Source organism: Elephantulus edwardii, unplaced genomic scaffold (assembly GCF_000299155.1).
Source record: "Elephantulus edwardii isolate Elephantulus edwardi_28Jun2011 unplaced genomic scaffold, EleEdw1.0 scaffold00264, whole genome shotgun sequence".
NCBI lineage: Eukaryota > Metazoa > Chordata > Mammalia > Macroscelidea > Macroscelididae > Elephantulus > Elephantulus edwardii.
Window position 1 is genome coordinate 3,543,471 of NW_006400014.1, and position 19,661 is coordinate 3,563,131.

The window sequence follows — 19,661 nt, forward strand, 5'->3', positions numbered from 1 at the left end:
AAAAAATCTAAATTAAAATAATTTCTACTCTTGTTGTTGCTAGGTACCATCAAGGTAGGCTCTGATTTCTGGCAACCTTAGCACACAGAATGAAATAATGATGTTCTGTGACTGGAACCTTGCTGTTGTTGTTATGTGCCATCGAGTTGCCTGCGATTTATAGTGACCCTATGTACAACAGCCCTAAACCCCGCACCCTGCTCTATTCTATCCCTTACCAGTCTTGTTGTCTCTGACACACTTGGACTTCTACTGCCTCCCTATTTCTGATATCTTTTCCAACTTTGGAAGTCCTTATTACTATCCGGAACTGTTTGTGGTGAGTTCTTCAGCTGTCCATTTTGTTTCACCCCTGTGAATACTTCGAAATTCATAGCATCTTATCTCCCTTTTGTCTTCGGGAGCTGCTGAAATAAGTTGTCAAAGCATCCAATAGTTGATTTTGATTGGGGATCATTCCCATCCCCTTTAGACTTTCTGGATCCCACTATCGGAGTTCATCAGGTGAGGTCCATGTGTAAACTGATATTTGTGTTTTTTAGAAAAGGTATTTGCAATGCTGTGAACATAACACATATTCCTCAGCTCTGTGGGTTTCTAATGTGTTGAATTCACATGATATTCATCAAAGACTATTATAAAAAAATATTTTCATAAGAAAAGAACATTTCTATGGAGGAGACATGCATGTAATTATTATTAATCTTTGAATTGTATTCATCACTGAATGTACAAAATTTGATCATTCTACTTCCAGCCTCATTTCTGCCACCAAGTAATAGATACTTTGCAACTACCATTCCTTCTTCATTGTTTCTGTCTTTTGCATTCCAGTAACCAATTATCATTAATACACCTTGACTGTATGTTTGGTCAGACTGCAAATTTTGGTAAAAACTTTCAATTTCCTCCTTCTGGGCTTTATCAGCAAAGGGCTCAAGTATGTCAGAAATTGTGAAGATGTCACAGGATAGGTTCCTTTTCATAGATCACTTGGGCTGTACTCAACAGCATCTAACAACAACTACATGAGTCAAGGACAAGGCGTTTTGGCCAAAGATTTTTCTCACTGTTCACTTGTCAAAAAGTAACTTACTATAAGGCAATTTCTTAAATTCATCTCTTCCAACAGTGACATAAAACCATCCATTCTCCAATGCTGTCTCACTTTCAACAAGTTTTCCTTTCAAAGCGTACAGTCTATGAGCAGCCCCACTCATGAGAGTTCTTTATTGTGCATTTATTGTGCATTTATTGTGTGTTTATTCTGTATATGATCCTACTGAGTCAAGATTTTTCTTGGGATAAGGAGGCAAGAAGCTATATTTAAGACAACTCTATGTGCATTCAAGAAGACAGTGCGGGGCTCCAGGAGTGGTTTTCTGAAGTTAGGAGGCACACTGATTCCATTGTTTTACCATTTAGGAGGCTGAAGTCCAAATTCAAGGTGCTAGTTCTAGGGGGCAGCCTGCTTTCTCTGTTGGTTGGAAAAACGGTGCTTGTTTCTTCAGCATGTGTAGGTCAGGTGTCCGTTACAAATCAGCACATGTCCTGTCCGTCCTGGGTCAAGACCTTTTTAGTGCAGAGGCACTGCACTCCATTCCTGGTGAATCCATTCCATTCTTGGTGACTGTGACATTCCCCTCCTTTGTTTCCTTCTTCTTGCAGACTAGCTTCACAATAAAATGCCCTGTTTAATAATTTCTTTAGAGTTCTTTCCAATGAGGTTGTGGTTGTTGCCTTCAAGTCGAGCACGACTCATAGCAACCCTATGAACAAAAGGCCTGAGAAGCCTCTCTACAACTATCAATTATTTATCAAAGTATGCATAGAGCTTCCAGAGACATGTTATTTAGGAAGTGGATGCCACTCCTGCTTCAAAATTTGTAATAGTATGTTATTATTTTTGTTATGTGTAACTGAGTCACCTGCAATGTATAGCGACCCTATGTACAACAGCTCTGAACTCTTCCCTGTCCTAAGCCAAGCTCACTAATTCTGACACACCAACCCCCATTGCCGCCATTACTGTATCAATCCATCTTATCCGAGGTCTCCCTCCTGTGCTGTCCATCCACCCTTCTGAACATGATGTCCTTCTCCAAGAACCGATCTCTACTAGCCACGTGCCCAAAGTAAGTGAGGCTGAGCTTCAGAATCCTAGCTTTCAAGCAGAGATTTGGCTTCACCCTCTCCAAGACAGATTGATTTGTTTTCTTGGCAGTCCACGGTACGTTCAAGACTCTCCCCCTGCACCACAGCTTGAATGAATCTATTCTTCTTCTGTCAACCTTAGTCATTGTCCAACTCTCCAAAGCATAACAAGTAATTGAGAAGACCACAGCCTGGACTAGGCACATACCTATATCTGGACTGACATCTTTACTCTTCAGCACAATGGAGAGGTCTATGACAGCAGATTTTCTCAATGCAATTCGTCTCTTGATTTCTTGACTGCTCGTGTTAAGAGTGTTGATTGTGGATCCGAGCACGCTGTAATTGCTAACAACCTCAATCTCTTCTCCACCTATCATGGCACTGCCAGCTGGCCCAGTGATGAGAATCTTTGTCTTCTTGATGTTGAACTTCAATCCATATTGTAGACTACAGTCCTTGACCTTTTGCAGCAAGTGCTTTAGGTCTTCTTCAGTTTCAGCAAGGAAAGTTGTATATATCATAGGTTGTTAATGAATCTTCCTCTAATCTTGATGCCAAGCTCCTCCTCATAAAGCCCTGCTTCCCAAATGATCCGTTCTGCATACTGACTGAAAAGGTATGGGGAAAGGATGCATCCCTGATGCACTCCCTTCCTGATTTTGAATCATACAGTATTTTCTTGCTCTGTTCTGAGTACTGCTTCTTGGTCTAAGTATAGATTTCATATAAGCACAATCAAGTGGTCTGAGATTCCCATTTTCCTCAAGGTTAGCCACATTTTGTTGTGATCCACATAATTAAATGCCTTTGCATAGTCAATGAAACACAGACAGACATTCTTCTTGTATTCTCAGCTTTCTTCCAAGACCCATTTGACATTGGCAATAATGTCCACAGTGCCACGACCTCTTCTAAACCCAGCCTGTATTTCTGGTAGTTCTCTGTCAATATACTATACAAGTCTCTTCTGGGTAATCTTCAGCACAATTTTGCTAGTGTGTGATATTAGTGATAAGGTTCAATAATTTCCACACTCTGTTGGGTCACCTTTTTATTAGAATGAGAATAAATATGGATCTCTTCCAGTCAGTTGGCCAAGTAGTTGTCCTCCAGATTTCTTGGCACAACTTGGTGAGTACATCCAGAGAAGCATCTGTTTGCTAAAATACATCAGTTGGCATCCCATCAATTCCTGGGGCTTTATTTTTTGCCAAGTCCTTCACAGCAGCCTGCACGTCCTCCTTCATCACCACTGCCTCTTGATCATGTGCTGTTTCTTTAAATTCTTCTGTGTCAGCCAATTCTTTTTGGTACAATGACTCTGTATACTCCTTCCACCTTCTTTTAATGCTTCCTCAATCATTCAATACTCTGTCCATAGCATCCTTAAGCATTGTAACTCATGGCTTGAATTTATTCTTTAGTTCTTTCAGCATAAGAAATGCTGAGTGAGTTCAGCCCTTCTGAATTTCCAACTCCAGCTCCTTGTACACTTCATTATAATATTTTTCCTTGTCTTCCCAAGCAGCCCTGTGAAATCTTCTATTCAGATTCTTAACTTCTTGATTTATTCCCTTTGCTTTGGCTTCTCAGCACTCTAGTGCAATGCTCAGAGTCTCTTCTGACATCCATTTTAGTCTTCTCTTCTTCCTTCTTTGTAATGACTTTTTGCATTCTTCATGAGTGATATTCTTGCTATCTTCCCACAGCTTATCTGGTCTTCGTTCATTAGTGCTCAAGACCTCAAATGTAGTCCTGAGTTGGTTTTTAAATTCATGGGAGATAGACTCAAGGTCAAATTTTGATTCCTGTGAATATGATTTAACCTTCTTTAGTTGTAATTTAAACTTGCTTATGAGCAGTTGATGGTTTGTTCCACAATCAGCACCTGGCCAAGTGTTTACTGCTGATACTGAACTTATCCAATGGGGTAGACTGTATAAATACAATTAAATTCTCGACAATTTCAATTTCCTCACCATGTATCATGACATTGTTTACTGTACAAGTTATGAGAATTTTCCACATATCTTCAAGTATAACCCACAGTAAAGTTATGGCTTTGACCTTTACCAGCAAGTACTTTGAGTTGTCTTCACTTCAGGAAAGTAAGGTTGTAGTATCTGCAAATAGCAGGTTGCTAAAGAATTGTCCTCCACTGTGATGTGTGATGCTGCTGTCTTCTTCATGTAATTCAGCTTCTCATATTATTTATTCAGAAAACAGGCTGAATTAAGCTAAGGGATATAATTTTTTCAATTTCTATCCAAGCAGTACTCTCCTGTTCTGCTATCTCTTGCCCCTTTGTATAGGTTCTTTGTTTTGTATATGAGAATAATTAAGTGTTCTGGACTTTCTATTCCTCGTAGCACTATCAATAATTTATTATGAGCCATGCAAATCCTTTGCATAGTCAATAAAATACAGTTACTTATGTCTCTCTGATTTACTGCTTTTGGCTAAAATTCACCCAACAACAAAATAATATATCTCTTGTTCCATGTCCTTTTCTAAATCCGGCCTAAAGTTCTGGCGGCTCCCTCTTGATGCACAGCTGCAGCTGTGTTTTAATTATACTCACAAGAATTTTGCTAACATGTAACAATAATGATACTGTCTGATAATTTCCACATTCTAGTTGATCACCTTTTTTTTTTTAGAATAGGGTTAGGCAAAAACATCTTTTTCAGTCAATTGGCCAGCTAATTAATCATCTTCAAACTTCTTGGAATAGATAAGGGCTTCCAGTCTAAACAAAGGATAATTTGTGTAAAACTCTAAGAGCAAACTACACGGTATTCAGCTAAATATAAAATGACTGCTTTAAGGTTTATATTTAACTGACAGTTGAAAAAAAAAATATCTTTTTCTTCTTTTGGTAATACTGTGCACTACCTGTTGGGCTGCTGACTGAAGGTCAACAATTCAAATCCAACAGAAGCCCTGCACACAAAAAAATGAGGCAGTTCCCTCAATGAAACTCAGATAAAAGGTCCCCATTAGTCAGAACTGACATAACAAGAGTTTTGATACCATTTTCTGTTTGAAGGTAAAATACATGCACATACAAATAACTTTACTGCCAAAACCAGATCAAGCTTGCTAAGAATAGAGGTGAAGTCCCTGAAAGAGGAGTAAGGGAAGATGGAGAGGAGGGAAGGGTGAGGTGAGAGGGGAAATGAGGAAGCAGGAAAGTAAATATTTGTGTTCACCTTATTAACCTTTAAAGAAAAAGAAAAAAAAAGCAGGGATACAATGACTAATAATTGAGAGAGATAAGGTTTACTCGGCCAGCAGGCCAGCAGGAAAGGCATTGGAGCCAATCCGACAGTAGGAAGCTCTGGAAGCCTAGTAGCTAAGGAGTTACACTACCAACCAAAAGAAAGATATGTGGTTCCAATACACCAGATGTTCTGCAGGAAAAAGATGGGCAATCTCTCCTCTTAAAACCTGCTGGGTCTTTTAAGACAACAAGATGCTCATTAAAAACCAGTAGACATATTTGACAGATATAGCTATAGAGAAATGTACATTTCAGAATTTCAATTTTTTGGTGTTGTCTACCATTGAGTCAAAATTGACCCATAGCTGACCCTCTAGCAAGTTTTCAGAGGCACTTAATTTTATTGATTAGAAGAGGAGATTGACCATCTTTCTCCTGCAGGGCGGCTGGTGGATTCAAACTACGGACCTTTGAGTTGGCAGCGCAATTTCTTACTACAAAAAAGAATCCTAAAAGAATACATCCTCAATCAAGACCTACTTAATATTCATAATAATGAATGAAAAGATAGAAATGAAAGAAAAGCATTATACTAGTAAAAATTTAAGATATTCAAATGGCCAACAGACACATGACGAAATGCTCCAAATCACTGGCAATAAGAGATACAAATCAAAACCACAATGAGGTACCATCTCACTCCAGTAACAGTGGCAAAGTTTAACAGGACAGCAAGTAAGAAATGTTTGTTGGAGAGGATATGGTGAGATTGGAACTCTTATACATTGTTGGTAGGATTGTAAACCATTCTGGAAGGCAGTTTGGCACTTCCTCAAAAAGCTGAGCATAGAAATTCCATACGACCCAGCTATTCCATTGCTTGGAATATACCCTGAGAAAATGAGAAATGAGGCACAAATGGAAACTTGTTCACCATTGTAAGAACATGGAAACAGCACAAATGTCCAACCACAGTCAAATGGACTGAGAAATTATGGTACCTTCATACATACTATGGAGCACACAGGAGCAACGATTTTGTAAATTATTACCTAACTTGGGAGGGACTGGACAGCATTATGCTGAGTGAACTAACTCAGTCCCACAAGGATAAATACTGTATAAAACCATTATTGTAGAATGAGTATGAGGAAAAGGGGGGTGGAAGCAGAGGGATGAGGATGTGCATGCAGGGGGGAGGATTAATCATGGGATTGTACAATTTGATGGGGGGTGAGGGAAACTGGAAGAATCTGGTCTGAAAAACAATGTTTTCTAATTTTGTAAATAAAGTAGTATAAATAAAAAACTTTAAAAATGTAAGAAAAGTTGGAGATATCTCAAAAACTACAACAGAAAAATGTCACTAAATTATAGAAAACAATCCTCAAAATCAAGACAAAATGAGTTGAGCAAAGGACAAGTGGGCACATTTATATGTAAAAATAAATTAGAGCTAAAATAATGTGGGGGAGTCTCCCTCCATCCTAGAAGTCAGCTAGCTGACTGGCGGGATGGCTGGCATCTCTATGGTGGCTCGACTTTGGTGGCAGTCAAGGCAACAGAAGTTTCTGGGGTCCTTTTGGCTGGCTGTGTGTTACTGCTCCTTTCTGCCCTTCAAAAGCAGGTGGGTGGCCCAGAGCCCTAAACTAAGGGGAAGTAAGGGTGTCGCTTGCAGAGCTTGCTCCAGGTGGTAAATTAAAATCCTTCACTAGGCTTGGGCAACTGGAGTCTCCCTCCACCCTCGAAGTTGGCTGGTGACTGGCGGGATGGCTGGCATCTCTATGGTGGCTCATAGATTAAAATCCTGTAGGGCCCTCAGGACTGTCTTTAATTGTTTTTGGTCAAACATTCTTGTAGGTCGTATAGCCCCTGCTGTACAGAGGCAACTTGTGGTCGTTGTGAAGCTGAACACTCTGACAACGTGTCAAATGCAATAATGATTATCCATTGCCGACAGTGTTTGGTGGTGCTCCCTGCCGAGAACAAGCTTGGAAGCAGGAGTGACATCCACTTCTGTAAATAGCTTGCCTCGGGAAACCCTATGAACATAGAAAAAGGATGAAAGTCATGCAACTGTCAAGGACTCTCGTTCACAGGGTCGCTATGAGTTGCCTACAACTCAAAGGCACTTAATAACAACAACAAAATAATGTGGGGGGGAAAGCCTGTCTGAATCCAAGGATAGCCTTTTAGAAAACATGGTGACCTACAAAATGAGTATTAAAAGACCGAGAGGTAATAACCTTTTCAAACAATCAGAAATTAGCTATACCTTTCTTAGAGCTGGTTAATACTTAATTGCATATAAATTTCTTACCTCTCCAATTATAAACTCCTTAACTATTCTCCACAAAGTAAATGTTCAATAAACAGCCCCTGAATTTATCTGTAATGCAAAGTCTCCTGGGGAACAAACAACTATGATAATAACATAGACTTTTATACTTCAGAAAACACTTTCAAATCTATTATTTCATCCTCACAACATCCTGGTGTACAAGGCAGGACAAGTGCTATATAATAAGGTAAAGAAACGTAGGTGTAGAGAAATTAAAGACCAGTCTAGGAATACTACAACAAGGTAGTTAAGTGGTAGACCCTGGGCCAAAATCTCCTGATGCTAATGGTGTGTTCAGGACACCACCACACTATCTCCAACAGCAAAACAGAAATGGTTTAAGACTTTAATTCAGAACCTAACTCTACTTCTCTTGCAAATAAATAGGATGAGCCTCTCCATCTTTGTCCCACAGAGCAGCTAGTGGGTTCAAACAACAAACTTTTCCATCAATAACTCAACATACTCGCACTACACCACCAGGCTACCACCAGGGCTCCTTAGACACATACATTGTCGTTGTGTGCTGTCGAGTTAGAACTAACTGATAGCTAACTCTCCAGAGGATTTTAAGAGGTGGAACATCACACGGGGGAAGACTGCCCATCTTTCTCCCATGGAACAGCTCATGTACTTGAACCAAATGGTTTTGGGTTGGGGGAGCCACTCCTTAGCCCTACACCAGCAGTATTTCCTTTAGATTCATACAATCTACTATAATTGTTGAACTTACTTCTGGTCTCTACATGTTAAAAGACATGTGCTTCAAAGCAACTGTGAGATATCATCTCACCCCAGTAATAGCAGCAAAATTTAACAGAACAGCAAACATCAAATGCTGGCGACACTGTAGAGAAAGTGGAACCCTTATTCACTGTTGGTGGGAGTATAAAATGGTGCAACCACTATGGAAGGCTGTATGGCACTTTCTCAAAAAGTTGCAAATAGAAATACCATTTGACCCAGCAATTCCGCTACTGGGAATATATCCTAAAGAAACCATAACTGCCAACCAAGCAGATATATATTCGCCCACATTTATCGCAGCTTTGTTCACAATAGCAAAGAGTTGGAAATAACCCAAGTGCCCATCAATAAATGAATGGATAGAGAAACTGTGGTATATTCACACAATGGAATATCATGCTGCACTGAAAAATTAGGAACTTCTGAATTATTATACAAAATGGGTGACCCTGGAGGACATTATGCTGAGTAAAATATCTCAGTCATAAAAGGACAAATAATATATAATGCCACTATTGTAAAGCAGGACTGACATTGGGGTTGGGGGAAACTAAGAAAAGAGGGGATAAATAATGAATACTGCATTGAAACAGATGAGGGAGAGAACTGTATAAAAGGAATATGTGATTAGGTATTATTGCCATGACAAGAGTCCAGAATGAAAGCTGCATAGTAGAGTTGACTCGGGGGTAGGAGTGGAGTGGGGGGTGGTTTTATAACAATGAAAGAATTTTTTTCTTACTTTTCAAAGAGAAAAACAAACTGGGGGGAGGGGCTGGCAGGGAGGAAAGTGTAAAACAATGAATGAATGGAAATCCAAACTCTCTGTAAACTTTCATTAAAATTAATTCAAAAAAAGACATGTGGAGGAATTTTTTTTTTTAAAGGAAATTTAAAATTAGTAAAACAAGAACAAAAGCAGAAAGGTACAGTCAAGGCGTTACATGTGTATTATCAGAATAATGAAATGTGTCAAAGTTAAAAATAATAGGAGCATTAGCTTCGTGCACTGTAAAATAAGAAAATATAATGCAATGTACTTATTCTTACTTAAGATCTCCTTTATTTCAATGTAACAGTTTGAACGCACCAGTGGCTCTAAGGGAGAAAGATAGGCAAGTTTTTTTACATGTGATTTATAACCTCTGAAAACTCACTGAGGCTCTGCTATGAGTCAGTTCCAACTTGACAACAATGAGGGGGGGTTTTTAGGTTTTTTGTGTCTCAGGAGCTCTAGTGGCTTGGTACATTACATGCTGCACTAACTGAAAGGTCAAGAGTTTGAAGCTTCTCCACAGAAGGATGGGCAATCTCTTCCATAAAGTAACTGCGCTGGAAACCTAATGGAGGGTAGCGATCAGTCAGAATCAACCGGATGCCAATGGGTGGGGTTTTCCGGTCATGTGTTTATAACATAACACTCATTTGCCATTGAAAGCCTATTTGAATGTTCAATACACTCATTTTCCTAGGAAGTGACTTACAGAAGTGAAGTTAAAAGCATATATTAAATTAATAACAAATACTTACGAATAAAACATGAATACTATAGTGATTAATTTCAAATTAACCAATTTAAGCACAAGTCTAGACAAATCTCTAACCTTTTTATCAGAATTCATAGTGAATTGTTCTTGGGACAAGAAAGTAGAAGAGGGAAAGGGGACCAGCAACTTACACCTCCATTAGAAAAGGAAGTCTTGAGGGAGGGGAAGTGGAAAGCTACAATGTTACCAATGAACATTCTTCTTTTCACTACATATGAGAGATCTAATAATAACTGTGTCAGAGTTTCCTACTAGAGTGGTTACCAAAGAACTTTCAGTTTTAGTGCCAGAAAAGGAGTGAATTTCTAATTTATAATGCTATTTAAACATGAAAAAGGATATTTTCAATTTCCTTTTTTAAGCACTACTTGAAAAGCACTCAAAAAACTCACTGAGGTCAAGTCAGAAATAACCCATAGCAGACCCTCCAGTGGATTGTCAGAGGCTGTGAATCACATGGAAGGACTGCCCATCATTGTTCTCCCTCGGAGCCACTGATGGGTTCACACTGCCAGAAAGGCACTAACCCTTGGGTTATCAGCACAACACTCTCCCCACTAGGCTACCAGAGCGGCCTACTTTGATAGTAACTAAGCCTAAATACACTACACAACAGCATTGAACTTTCTCTTGTTTATTTTATACACTACAGAACAAGCTCATGAGAAATGTGGCTTTCACTACATCCAAGAACTAGCTTGGAGATGAAGAAAAATATTATAAATAGTTAGATGTTGTTGTTGTTGTTGTTAGATGCCGTCAAATTGGTTCCAACTCATATTAACCTGATGTACAACAGATCGAAACCCTTCCTGAGCCACCCTCACAAGCTCCACTGTGCTTAAGTCCACTGCTGCAGTCAGTGTGTCCAACTCACTGGGTGTCTTCTTTCCATCACTATCTCTCTACTTTTCCAAGCAGATGTCCTTCTCCAGGGGCAGATCCTGCTGATAACATGCCCAAAATATGTGAGACAGAGGAAGTGTCACCATCTTTGCTCCTTGTCATGATTTATATATCAAGAGAAAAAGATAATGGCCCTGTTTATTGTTGTCTTGGTTTTCTGAATTCTTAAACTACTTCCGAGTATGTTAGGATAGTGTCATCCACTGCCGTTAGATTTTTTTTTTTAAATATCAGCATGAGGTTGGAACATCATTTTTCTTGTCATATTTCATGACTATAGCACTTTGTTCAAAGAAACACTGGTGGCATAGTGGGTAAGTGCTCAACTGCTAACTGTAAAGATGAGCAGTTCAAACTTACCAGCCGCTCCCTGAGAGAAAAAGATAATATGCTTTCATAAAAAAACTACCATGGTTACTAATATAAAAATAAAACTGAAAAATCATAAAGACAAAAATATTCAAAAATAGCTTTAAAAGGAGACAAATGACCACACAGCCTTGGAAACTATGAGGAAATTCTACTCAGTCATATTACCACATCAGAATGAACAATGGTAGCAAATTAGATTTTTTTTTAGGGGGGCAGGGGTAGGGAAGGACAGGGGTTGGCAATTTTCTTCAGCATGCAATGAAGAGTAAAAAGAAAAAGGTACATTTGACTACCATTTCTCACGCTGAGTGCTGAGAAATTGGTAATACAATTTACCTAATGAAGGAGCTCATCTATTTTAATCCAGATGAAATCTCAGAAGCTTAAAATAAAAGACGTGATCTGGTCTAGCCCTCTCATTTATAGATAAGAAACTGCAGGTCAACGATCAATGAATGGCCAAAAGTCATACAGAGGAGGGATTAGATTCCTTCCAGGTCTCACTTCTGGCCCAGTATTTATTCTCCTGCCTTATGTTGCTCTGCTCCAATAGTATCTGGCAGCTGCTAGAAAAGTACCAGGAGTGGAGAGTAAAAGAAAACAGAGCAGTTAGCTGGGGTTCAGCCAGGCTGGCAGAGCTGCATATTCCAAGGGCAATCCACCTAGCTCCCATGTCTGGTTACCAAAGCCACCCCCATATCCAATACATCAAACCCTCCATGTGTCTTTCACGGACTGCTGAAAGTGAGAGCAAAAGGGATCACAATTGACTATTATCTTGCTAACTTTGCACAGCAAATCACTTTGGAAAATGGGCAAAAGTTCCATATTGCAACAAACTCCTTAAAGCAAGTTGCAAAACATCTGGCATTTCAAAATATCTTTTCAAATATATGTTACTCTTAAAACAATTATATCCTGGAAATACTTCAAGTAGCTAAGGGCTATGCATTTTATCTCCTGGTACCAGTATGTAGGGAGCTCTGGTTGCCTAATGGCAAGAAGCTCTGCTGCAATCCCAAAGGCATATGGTTTGAGGCCACCAGTTACTCCGCAGGAAAAAAGATGGGCAATCTCCTCCATTGTGAGTAACTGCCTCTGAAAACCCTCCAGAGAGTCAGCTATGGGTCGGTTCCAACTCTATGGTACACAACCACCACCAGTATGTAGGGAACTAAACCTAGACAAATCTTCCTACCTGTGTAGGTGACAATGTATTTACTAGGTACTTCGAAAAAATCTAATTTACAAACTAGGTAAAAGGTAATATAAGTGTTGTTAGCATAAGTGCAAGAAGGGTTTGGGGTGTTTTGTTTGTTTTTTGTTTTTGCTTTTTAAGGCATTTTTGAAATAAAACTGTTTAGACATCTTATGCCAATGCTATATTAAATTATCACACTATAGAATATGAGAACACTAATGCAAAAATAAGGTTTAGAAGAAATACTTAACTATTATAAAGCCAAATAGGCTCAGCCAAATCACTAAGCTCAATCTGTCCATTATCAGTACTATGATAAGAATTAATAGTTTAACCATTACAGAAGACTTTCAAGTTAATTCTCTCACAAAAACTGGCTGTTATCCCTCCCATTTTACAGATCAAGAAAATGAAGTTTGAAGAATAGAAATGTTCGTTAAAGGTTTCATAACTAGTAAACAATTTGAACCTCACTATCCCACAACAGTAACCATTTTTTTTAAATGTTTCATTTCCTGGTATTCAAAACTCTTCTTTTGTGTGTGTGTGTGTGTGTGTGTGTGTGTGTGTGTGCGTGTACCGTCAAATCAGATCTGACTGGTACAGGAGGAGATTGTCCCTCCTTACTCGGCAGAGCATCTGGTGGATTCGAACCATTCGCCTCTGGGATTGTAGTTGCAGCTCCTTGCCACTAGGCCACCAGAGCTCCCCTAAAACTCTTCTTTTAAAAAAAAAAAATATAAAAGCAAAAAGGGAAATAATGAAGATTTTGCTTGTCTAAGTCAAAGGTAATATCCACAGGACACTTCCTCATACTGATCATTCCAGTAATCCTTCCCATCTTTCTATCATTTTAGTTCACTGTGGTTTTCATTAGGCAGGCCCATTTATGAGTATACGCATAGCACAGTCTTTTTAAAATCATGTTGATACATTGTTTTGAATATTAAAACTACTTCCTATCATCCAAGCAACAACTGCACCTTTTTACTGACACCGTTCAGTCACCACTTAAAAGACCTCTCTTTAATTATAAACATCATAGACAGAATACATTTAAGTCTTTTTTATGATCTTGTATGATTGACCCTAATATCTGGCTATCTGCCATGAAGTAGTTCTCCTCTGTCATCTGGGTCACTGTGGTTCAGAAATCACTAGGAGTTGGTAACATACAACAACAAAAGGCTTGCTCAACAAACAGTAGGTTTTCTTGGGATGCAGAAAGTAGTCTCAGTAGTCTCTGCTGAGCACAGGTTCTTAACTGAATTATGGTCCTGTTAACTGTGTGGGAGTAGCCCTGCCCATCACGTGACAGGGGCAGTGGCCATGTGCTAGGCTGCAAACAGAAAGGTCTGTAGTTAGAAACTACCAGGAGTTTCACAGAAGACTCAGATGTCTGTTTCTATAAAGAGTTATTGTTGTTGTTATGTGCTGTCCAGTTAGAACCGACTCACAGTAGGTTTTCAGAGGCTGCAAATCTCATGGGAGAATGCCTACCTTTCTCCCAAGCAGCAGCTGGTGGATTAAAAATGCCTGTCTTTAGATTGGCAGTTCATCTCCCTTACCACAAAGGCACTATTAGAGTTCCCTTATAAAAAAATTACAACTTGTAAATCCTAGAAGGCAGCTTTACTCTGTACCTACAAGAATATTGAGAGACTCAGCGATGTTAAGTTTTTGGTCTGAGGCCTCCACTGGTAGTCTAGTGTAAGGTGCTGCCCTGCTAACCCAAGGCCCAACGTTCTAATCCACAGAAGAAAGTTGAGGGCATCTCTGGTTGGACATTTACCAGACACAATTCACAAAAGAAAAGGGCTTATTTGTTGAGACTATGAGTCTGTTCTGACTTAATGGAACAACCACCCATTACATGCTGGTAGCAATCTGTCACATATATCCAGACTTGGCCAAATATCCCCTATCCTAGTGAGTAAGGAGGCAATACAGTCCAAAGACCACTACCTTACTTAAATTCTCCATTGATAAGTATCTACTTAGTTTACCATTTGTTTCCAAAGAACAGAAAAATTCTGTTGTTAGGAGCTACTGTGTCAGTTTTGACTCAGAGTGACCTTCCACCAGGTTTCTAGGGCTGTAAATCTTTATGGAAGGAGATTGCTTATCTTTCTCGCTGGAGCAGATAGTGGACTCCAACTGCTGGCTTTCGGTTAGCAACCCAACACATAAGGAACTATGCCACCAGGACTCTAAGGAGGGCATGAGTCTCTGAAAAAGAATATCACCCTTGAAAAATAGGAAGATCCTGTGGTGAGCTCTGGTGGCCCAGTGGCAGGAAACTGTACTGCAATCCACCAGATGCTCTGCTGAAGAGGAAGGAACAATTGCCTCCTGTACTAGTCAGATCCAATTTGATGGTACACACATAAAATAAATAAGTAAATGAAAATTTAAAAAGAAAAATAGGAAGATCCTAATGAGAAAGATTAACACTAAATTTCATTCAGTTGAACACAGGGTCATTAGCAATCATCCAAGGTTACCCAATAGCACCAAACAACAAAGCAAACAGATTGTTTTCAAGCAGACTGCCAACATCATGGATGTTATCAGTATTAGCTATCTTATTAAACAACTATTCCTATTTGTTCACCATAAAAAGATCGCAAAAAAAAAAGTTACAGAAGAAAAATTGAAAATTTTAAGACTAGTTTCTTGAACAATATTTTCAAAGAAGTCTACTAAGCCTTTTCACATTCTATCTTAATAGGAAATTGAGAGTGAAAAAATTTATGTTGAATGAAAGCTCAAGACTACTAGCTTCCTAGGGAACTATAGTGACCTAGTGGTAAGGAGTTGTGCTGTGAACCCAAAGGCATGTGGTTCGAATCTGCTTCTGAAGAGAAAGCTAGGCAATCTCCATCAGGGTGATTTATTGCTTCCAAAAATCTAGGGGAGGGTCAGCTATGAGTTAGCTATCTTGATAGAACCCAAAGGCATATAACAACTTACTTTAGGAAAACCACAAAAACAAAATGTAGCAAAACTCAAAAGCACAATGAGCTGATAAAGTGAGGGAATCTCTGACAGGACATTCTCGGGATACAATTCATGAAAGAAATGGGTCTATTTGTTGGGCCTATAATAAAACTGTTAGCCATAAGTAGATTAGAATACTTTATGCCCAAAAGGAGAAAATGTTGGTTTTTACCTTGTAACACTGTTTTCATAAAATGAAGGAAAACAAAGCCTATTTTCCTCAAGGTCAAAAAACATTGCCATAAAATCAATCTCTTACAATCACCCTCCATCAAATTCCCCAGGGTACATAAATCATAAAAGGAGGACACCCTCCTACTATATTTCATCAAAATCAAGGAGAGAAATGGTATAAACCATGGCATTTTCATTTCAGTCATGAACAAGTTCAAAATCCTCAGGTAATATACCTCACAATGTTATAAAATAATTCACAATCAGGATCATAAAGTTTTGGCATTAGGAGGCTCCCTAGATGTTACTGAGCCTAACATCTAATTTTAAAGATAAAGAAAAGGAAGGGAAAGAACAAATGTTTGTTTCAATACATGGTTTCTTTAAGGGGGAAAACATGACTGAGATAAATAGTGCACGATGTAAACAGCACATTAATTTCTGTAATTTCAAAGTAGTATTTGAGAAGTAGTTACATGAGAGTATTATGTTAACTATAAGATTTAAAGTTCCCAAATTTCAGTATTTCTGGAAGCAGGAGAGGTCTGCTTCCTAAACAACATGCCTCTCGAAACTCTATGAACTCTGAGAAACAATAACTGAAAGGTTTCAGGTCTTTTGTTCATAGGGTCACTATGAGTCATTCTTGACTAGACGGCAATCAACAACATTAAATTTCTATTTAATCAATCTTAAAATGAAACTCAAAACCCAAACTCAATGCCGTTGAATCAGAAGTAACTCATAGCTGATCTTCCCTTCAGCAAGTTTCTGGGAGAATGTCTATTTTTCTCCTATAGAGCTGTTAGTGGATTTGAACCAGTCACCTTTCGGTTAGCAGTGCACTTCTCTACAGGCACAACCCGAGCTCCTTAAAATGAAACTAAATTAGGTAAATGGCGCACCCAATATAGCACCCCATCAAACCTAGAAATGAGATTTCCTAAGTGTCAAACCAGTACCAATATTTTTCAGATTTAAAAAATGTTTTCAAACTAGATGAAATAATATCCATTATTAGGCAATCCTGACCAGGCAGTGTTTCTGAGGCCAACATACAGGGTTGCTTAGACCAAATAACTCAACATCATCAATTTTAAAGAAATGTTTACTCTGTACAGAAGGCATTCAACATTTAAGAAGTTAAATGCCTCATTTTTCACTTGTCTTTCATTTGTATTATACTCAACGGGATGGTGATTGTTGCTGCAGTTATGTGTCATGAAGTCGCCTGCAACTCATAGTGGCCCTATGAACAATGGATCTGAACCATGCCCGAACCTGGAGGCGATATAAATATGTCTTGTGGAGCAACATGAAATCAAAGACCAGTAACCTATTCAAAGGAGGTCCTTCCACTAGTTCAGGACAGGACTCATGGTCCTATAACAATGTTGCCCAATATAGTATGATCCACACAAGTAATATTTTAACATGTGTTTTAAAGCAAAAGGAAAGAGATGTGTTTTAATAAATTTTACATATCCCAGTATGTTCAAATACCATATCAGCATGTAATCAATATTTTTAAATTTCTTGGAATACCTTAGGTATCCTAAGTACTCAGAACTCCAAAACTCGGCCTGTTAGGCTCACACACAGCTGCTTCTCATTTCAGAATGACTACATTTCAAGTGCTTTAACAGTCTGGCTAGCTAGCACAACTGCACAGCGCAGCACAGGTCTATAGCTATTTGTGGAGTGAATGAAAAACAGTTCCATTCATTTTCTAGTTCTATGAATTTCCCACTAAAGCTAACAGACCCCTCCCAAGAAAGTCTTTTATAAAGTAAGAAAGCAACCCTAACATCCCCAAAGCTGAAGGTATATATAGCACATGTAATTAGGCTTTTTGAAGCGTGTTCGAGCATACAATTTACTGTCTACTTTGATACATTAATCTCTGGGATAAATACGCTTGAATAAATTCCTGGGCAAGCAACCAAGGAGACACCTAATTAATGCTGATGCTGGTTGTGGCTTGAATTGCTCTCCATCTCTCCAAAACAAAACTGAAAGTCTTCTTCATATTTTTGGGGAAAGTAAACATTAAGATAAGAAATCATTTTCTCAGAAGCTGAGAACTTTGAGAGTAAGAATCGTTCAAAGGCATGTCTTACTTAAGATCTTCGCTGCTCATCTGTCATCAATCTGTACAAACCTTCAAAGAAGGAAGTCAGTTCCTGCTCGCTGTAAACTGCCAGAGGAGCTAACTGCAAAACAAAATTTCCTTTCTTTTGCCTTGTTGACAATTTATTGGAGTGTGTTAAGACCAAGAAAAAAGTCCTCCTCGTGTCACGCGATCATGCGATGTGAGAATACATGTGTGTCTGCGTATGTACGTATAAAAGCTGTGGCCCCCAAGGGGCTGGGTGGAGAAAGGCGAGGACCCTGCGGTGGGCACGGCGGGAGCTGTGAGCTCGGTGGCAGCAGCAGCACCTGCGCGCGTTGCTGCATCTCCCACTTAGGGTCGGGACCTGGGGCGCAGGATGGAGGAGGCTGGAAGAGGGCGGAGGAGGCTGGAGCAGGCCTTCCGGCGCCTCCCACCTGCCACACCAGGAGGGGGCACCGGCGGGCCCCCATCCCCGGGGGCGGAGTCGCGGGCGGCGCGGGGCGCAGGGCCCGGGAAGAACCCGAGCCAGGAGGAGCCCGTGGCGTCGGCCCCTCAGTCCCGGCATCACGCCGGCCGCAACCTTTGCTTACCGCCCCAAATCCCCAGTTTCAGCTGGGACTTGTCCAGGTTCTCCACATAGTCCCCCAGGAAGCGGTTCAGCAGGTCCGCGACCACCGACTCCAGCACCATGGTGCAGCCAAGGCAGCCAGAGCAGGAGGAGCCGGAACCAGCGGGAGCAGCTGAGGGCCAAGCCGCCGCGAATGACAGCCCCCCGGGCGCCGGCCCGCCCCGCGCCGCGCTGTGCGCGTGACCCCGCCTGTGCGCAGGCGCGCCGCCGCCGCCGCCACCGCGAGGGTGGGGGCCCTACGCTGCACGCGGGCTGACTGTGGGCTCTGGCTCAGCAGCCCGGACAAGGAGAAAAGGACATTTAAAAAGGCGAGGGGAAAGGATAGAAGTTCTACAACGGACCTAAAGCAGCTATGCAGTGGGCCTCATCCACTGCTTCCTAACCCCGCTCTGAGCGCGCCTCCAGAGCAACCACCCATCTTTTCACCTGCGGGTCCTGGCAGGGAAAGGAAACCTTGCATCCTTGTCCTGCTGCACATCGCCTCTGCCTGGAACAAGGTTTCGCGTCTTTTTGCTTCTTGAAAACACCCTTTAATAATTTAAAAGTTGGAGAGTGGAGATGCAGGATCGCATCATAATGAAAGAATAAAAATTGAATTGTTGGGACCCCTGGTGGCCTAGTGTCAGAAAGGTGCACTGCAGTCTCAGAGGTATAAAGTTCAAATCCACCAGATGCTCGGCTGGAGAAGGAGGGGCCATCTCCTCCTGTACCAGTCAGATCTGATTTTAAGGTACACACACAAAAACTAATAATAATAAAAAAAACATTGAATTGTTGTAAGTTAATTTTTCTCATTTTCGCGCTTTATCCACTTAGCCCCTAAATATTTTGGTTATCCTACTTCATTATGGAAATAAAGAACAAAGGTATACTATTTCATTTCTATTTTTAAGTACATTATTATTGTGATTCTTTACATAATTTATTTTCTGCTGTTACTCATTTGTCTCTGAAGTAGCAGGATTTTTTTATTATCTGAGAACTTTCCATCCTGGGGAACCGAAAACACACTGACAAACCCTGTTTTCTTTGTTGTTGTTGTTGTTTGTTCATTACCATCGAGTCAACCATGATTCATAGTGACTCTGAACAAAAGGCCTGATGCCTTTATACAGTGATCGTAGTTTCTCAAAGTTCATAGTTTCCAGAAGCATGTTGTTTAGAAAGTGGATGCCACTCCTGCTTCCAAACCTGTTTTAAAACTGGGAGCTCTACCAAACACTGCCCACCAAGGGAACCAAGAACTGTTTCG

At 40.1% G+C, this 19,661-nt stretch overlaps 1 protein-coding gene across 4 annotated transcripts in view; it reads right to left on the reverse strand.

Annotated features, from left to right (window-relative positions):
- Positions 1-18,522, reverse strand: part of VPS13C (vacuolar protein sorting 13 homolog C (S. cerevisiae)) — a 248,439-nt gene extending 229,917 nt beyond the window's left edge. For 3 of the 4 annotated variants that reach the window (XM_006899642.1, XM_006899644.1, XM_006899643.1), the window contains exon 1: positions 18,372-18,471. In XM_006899642.1, the coding sequence (XP_006899704.1) occupies positions 18,372-18,471 (100 nt within the window). Of the gene's footprint in view, positions 1-18,371 lie in introns of all 4 variants that reach the window. The other variant, XM_006899645.1, reaches the window with a different exon arrangement.
- Between the last annotated feature and the right edge of the window lie 1,139 nt (positions 18,523-19,661).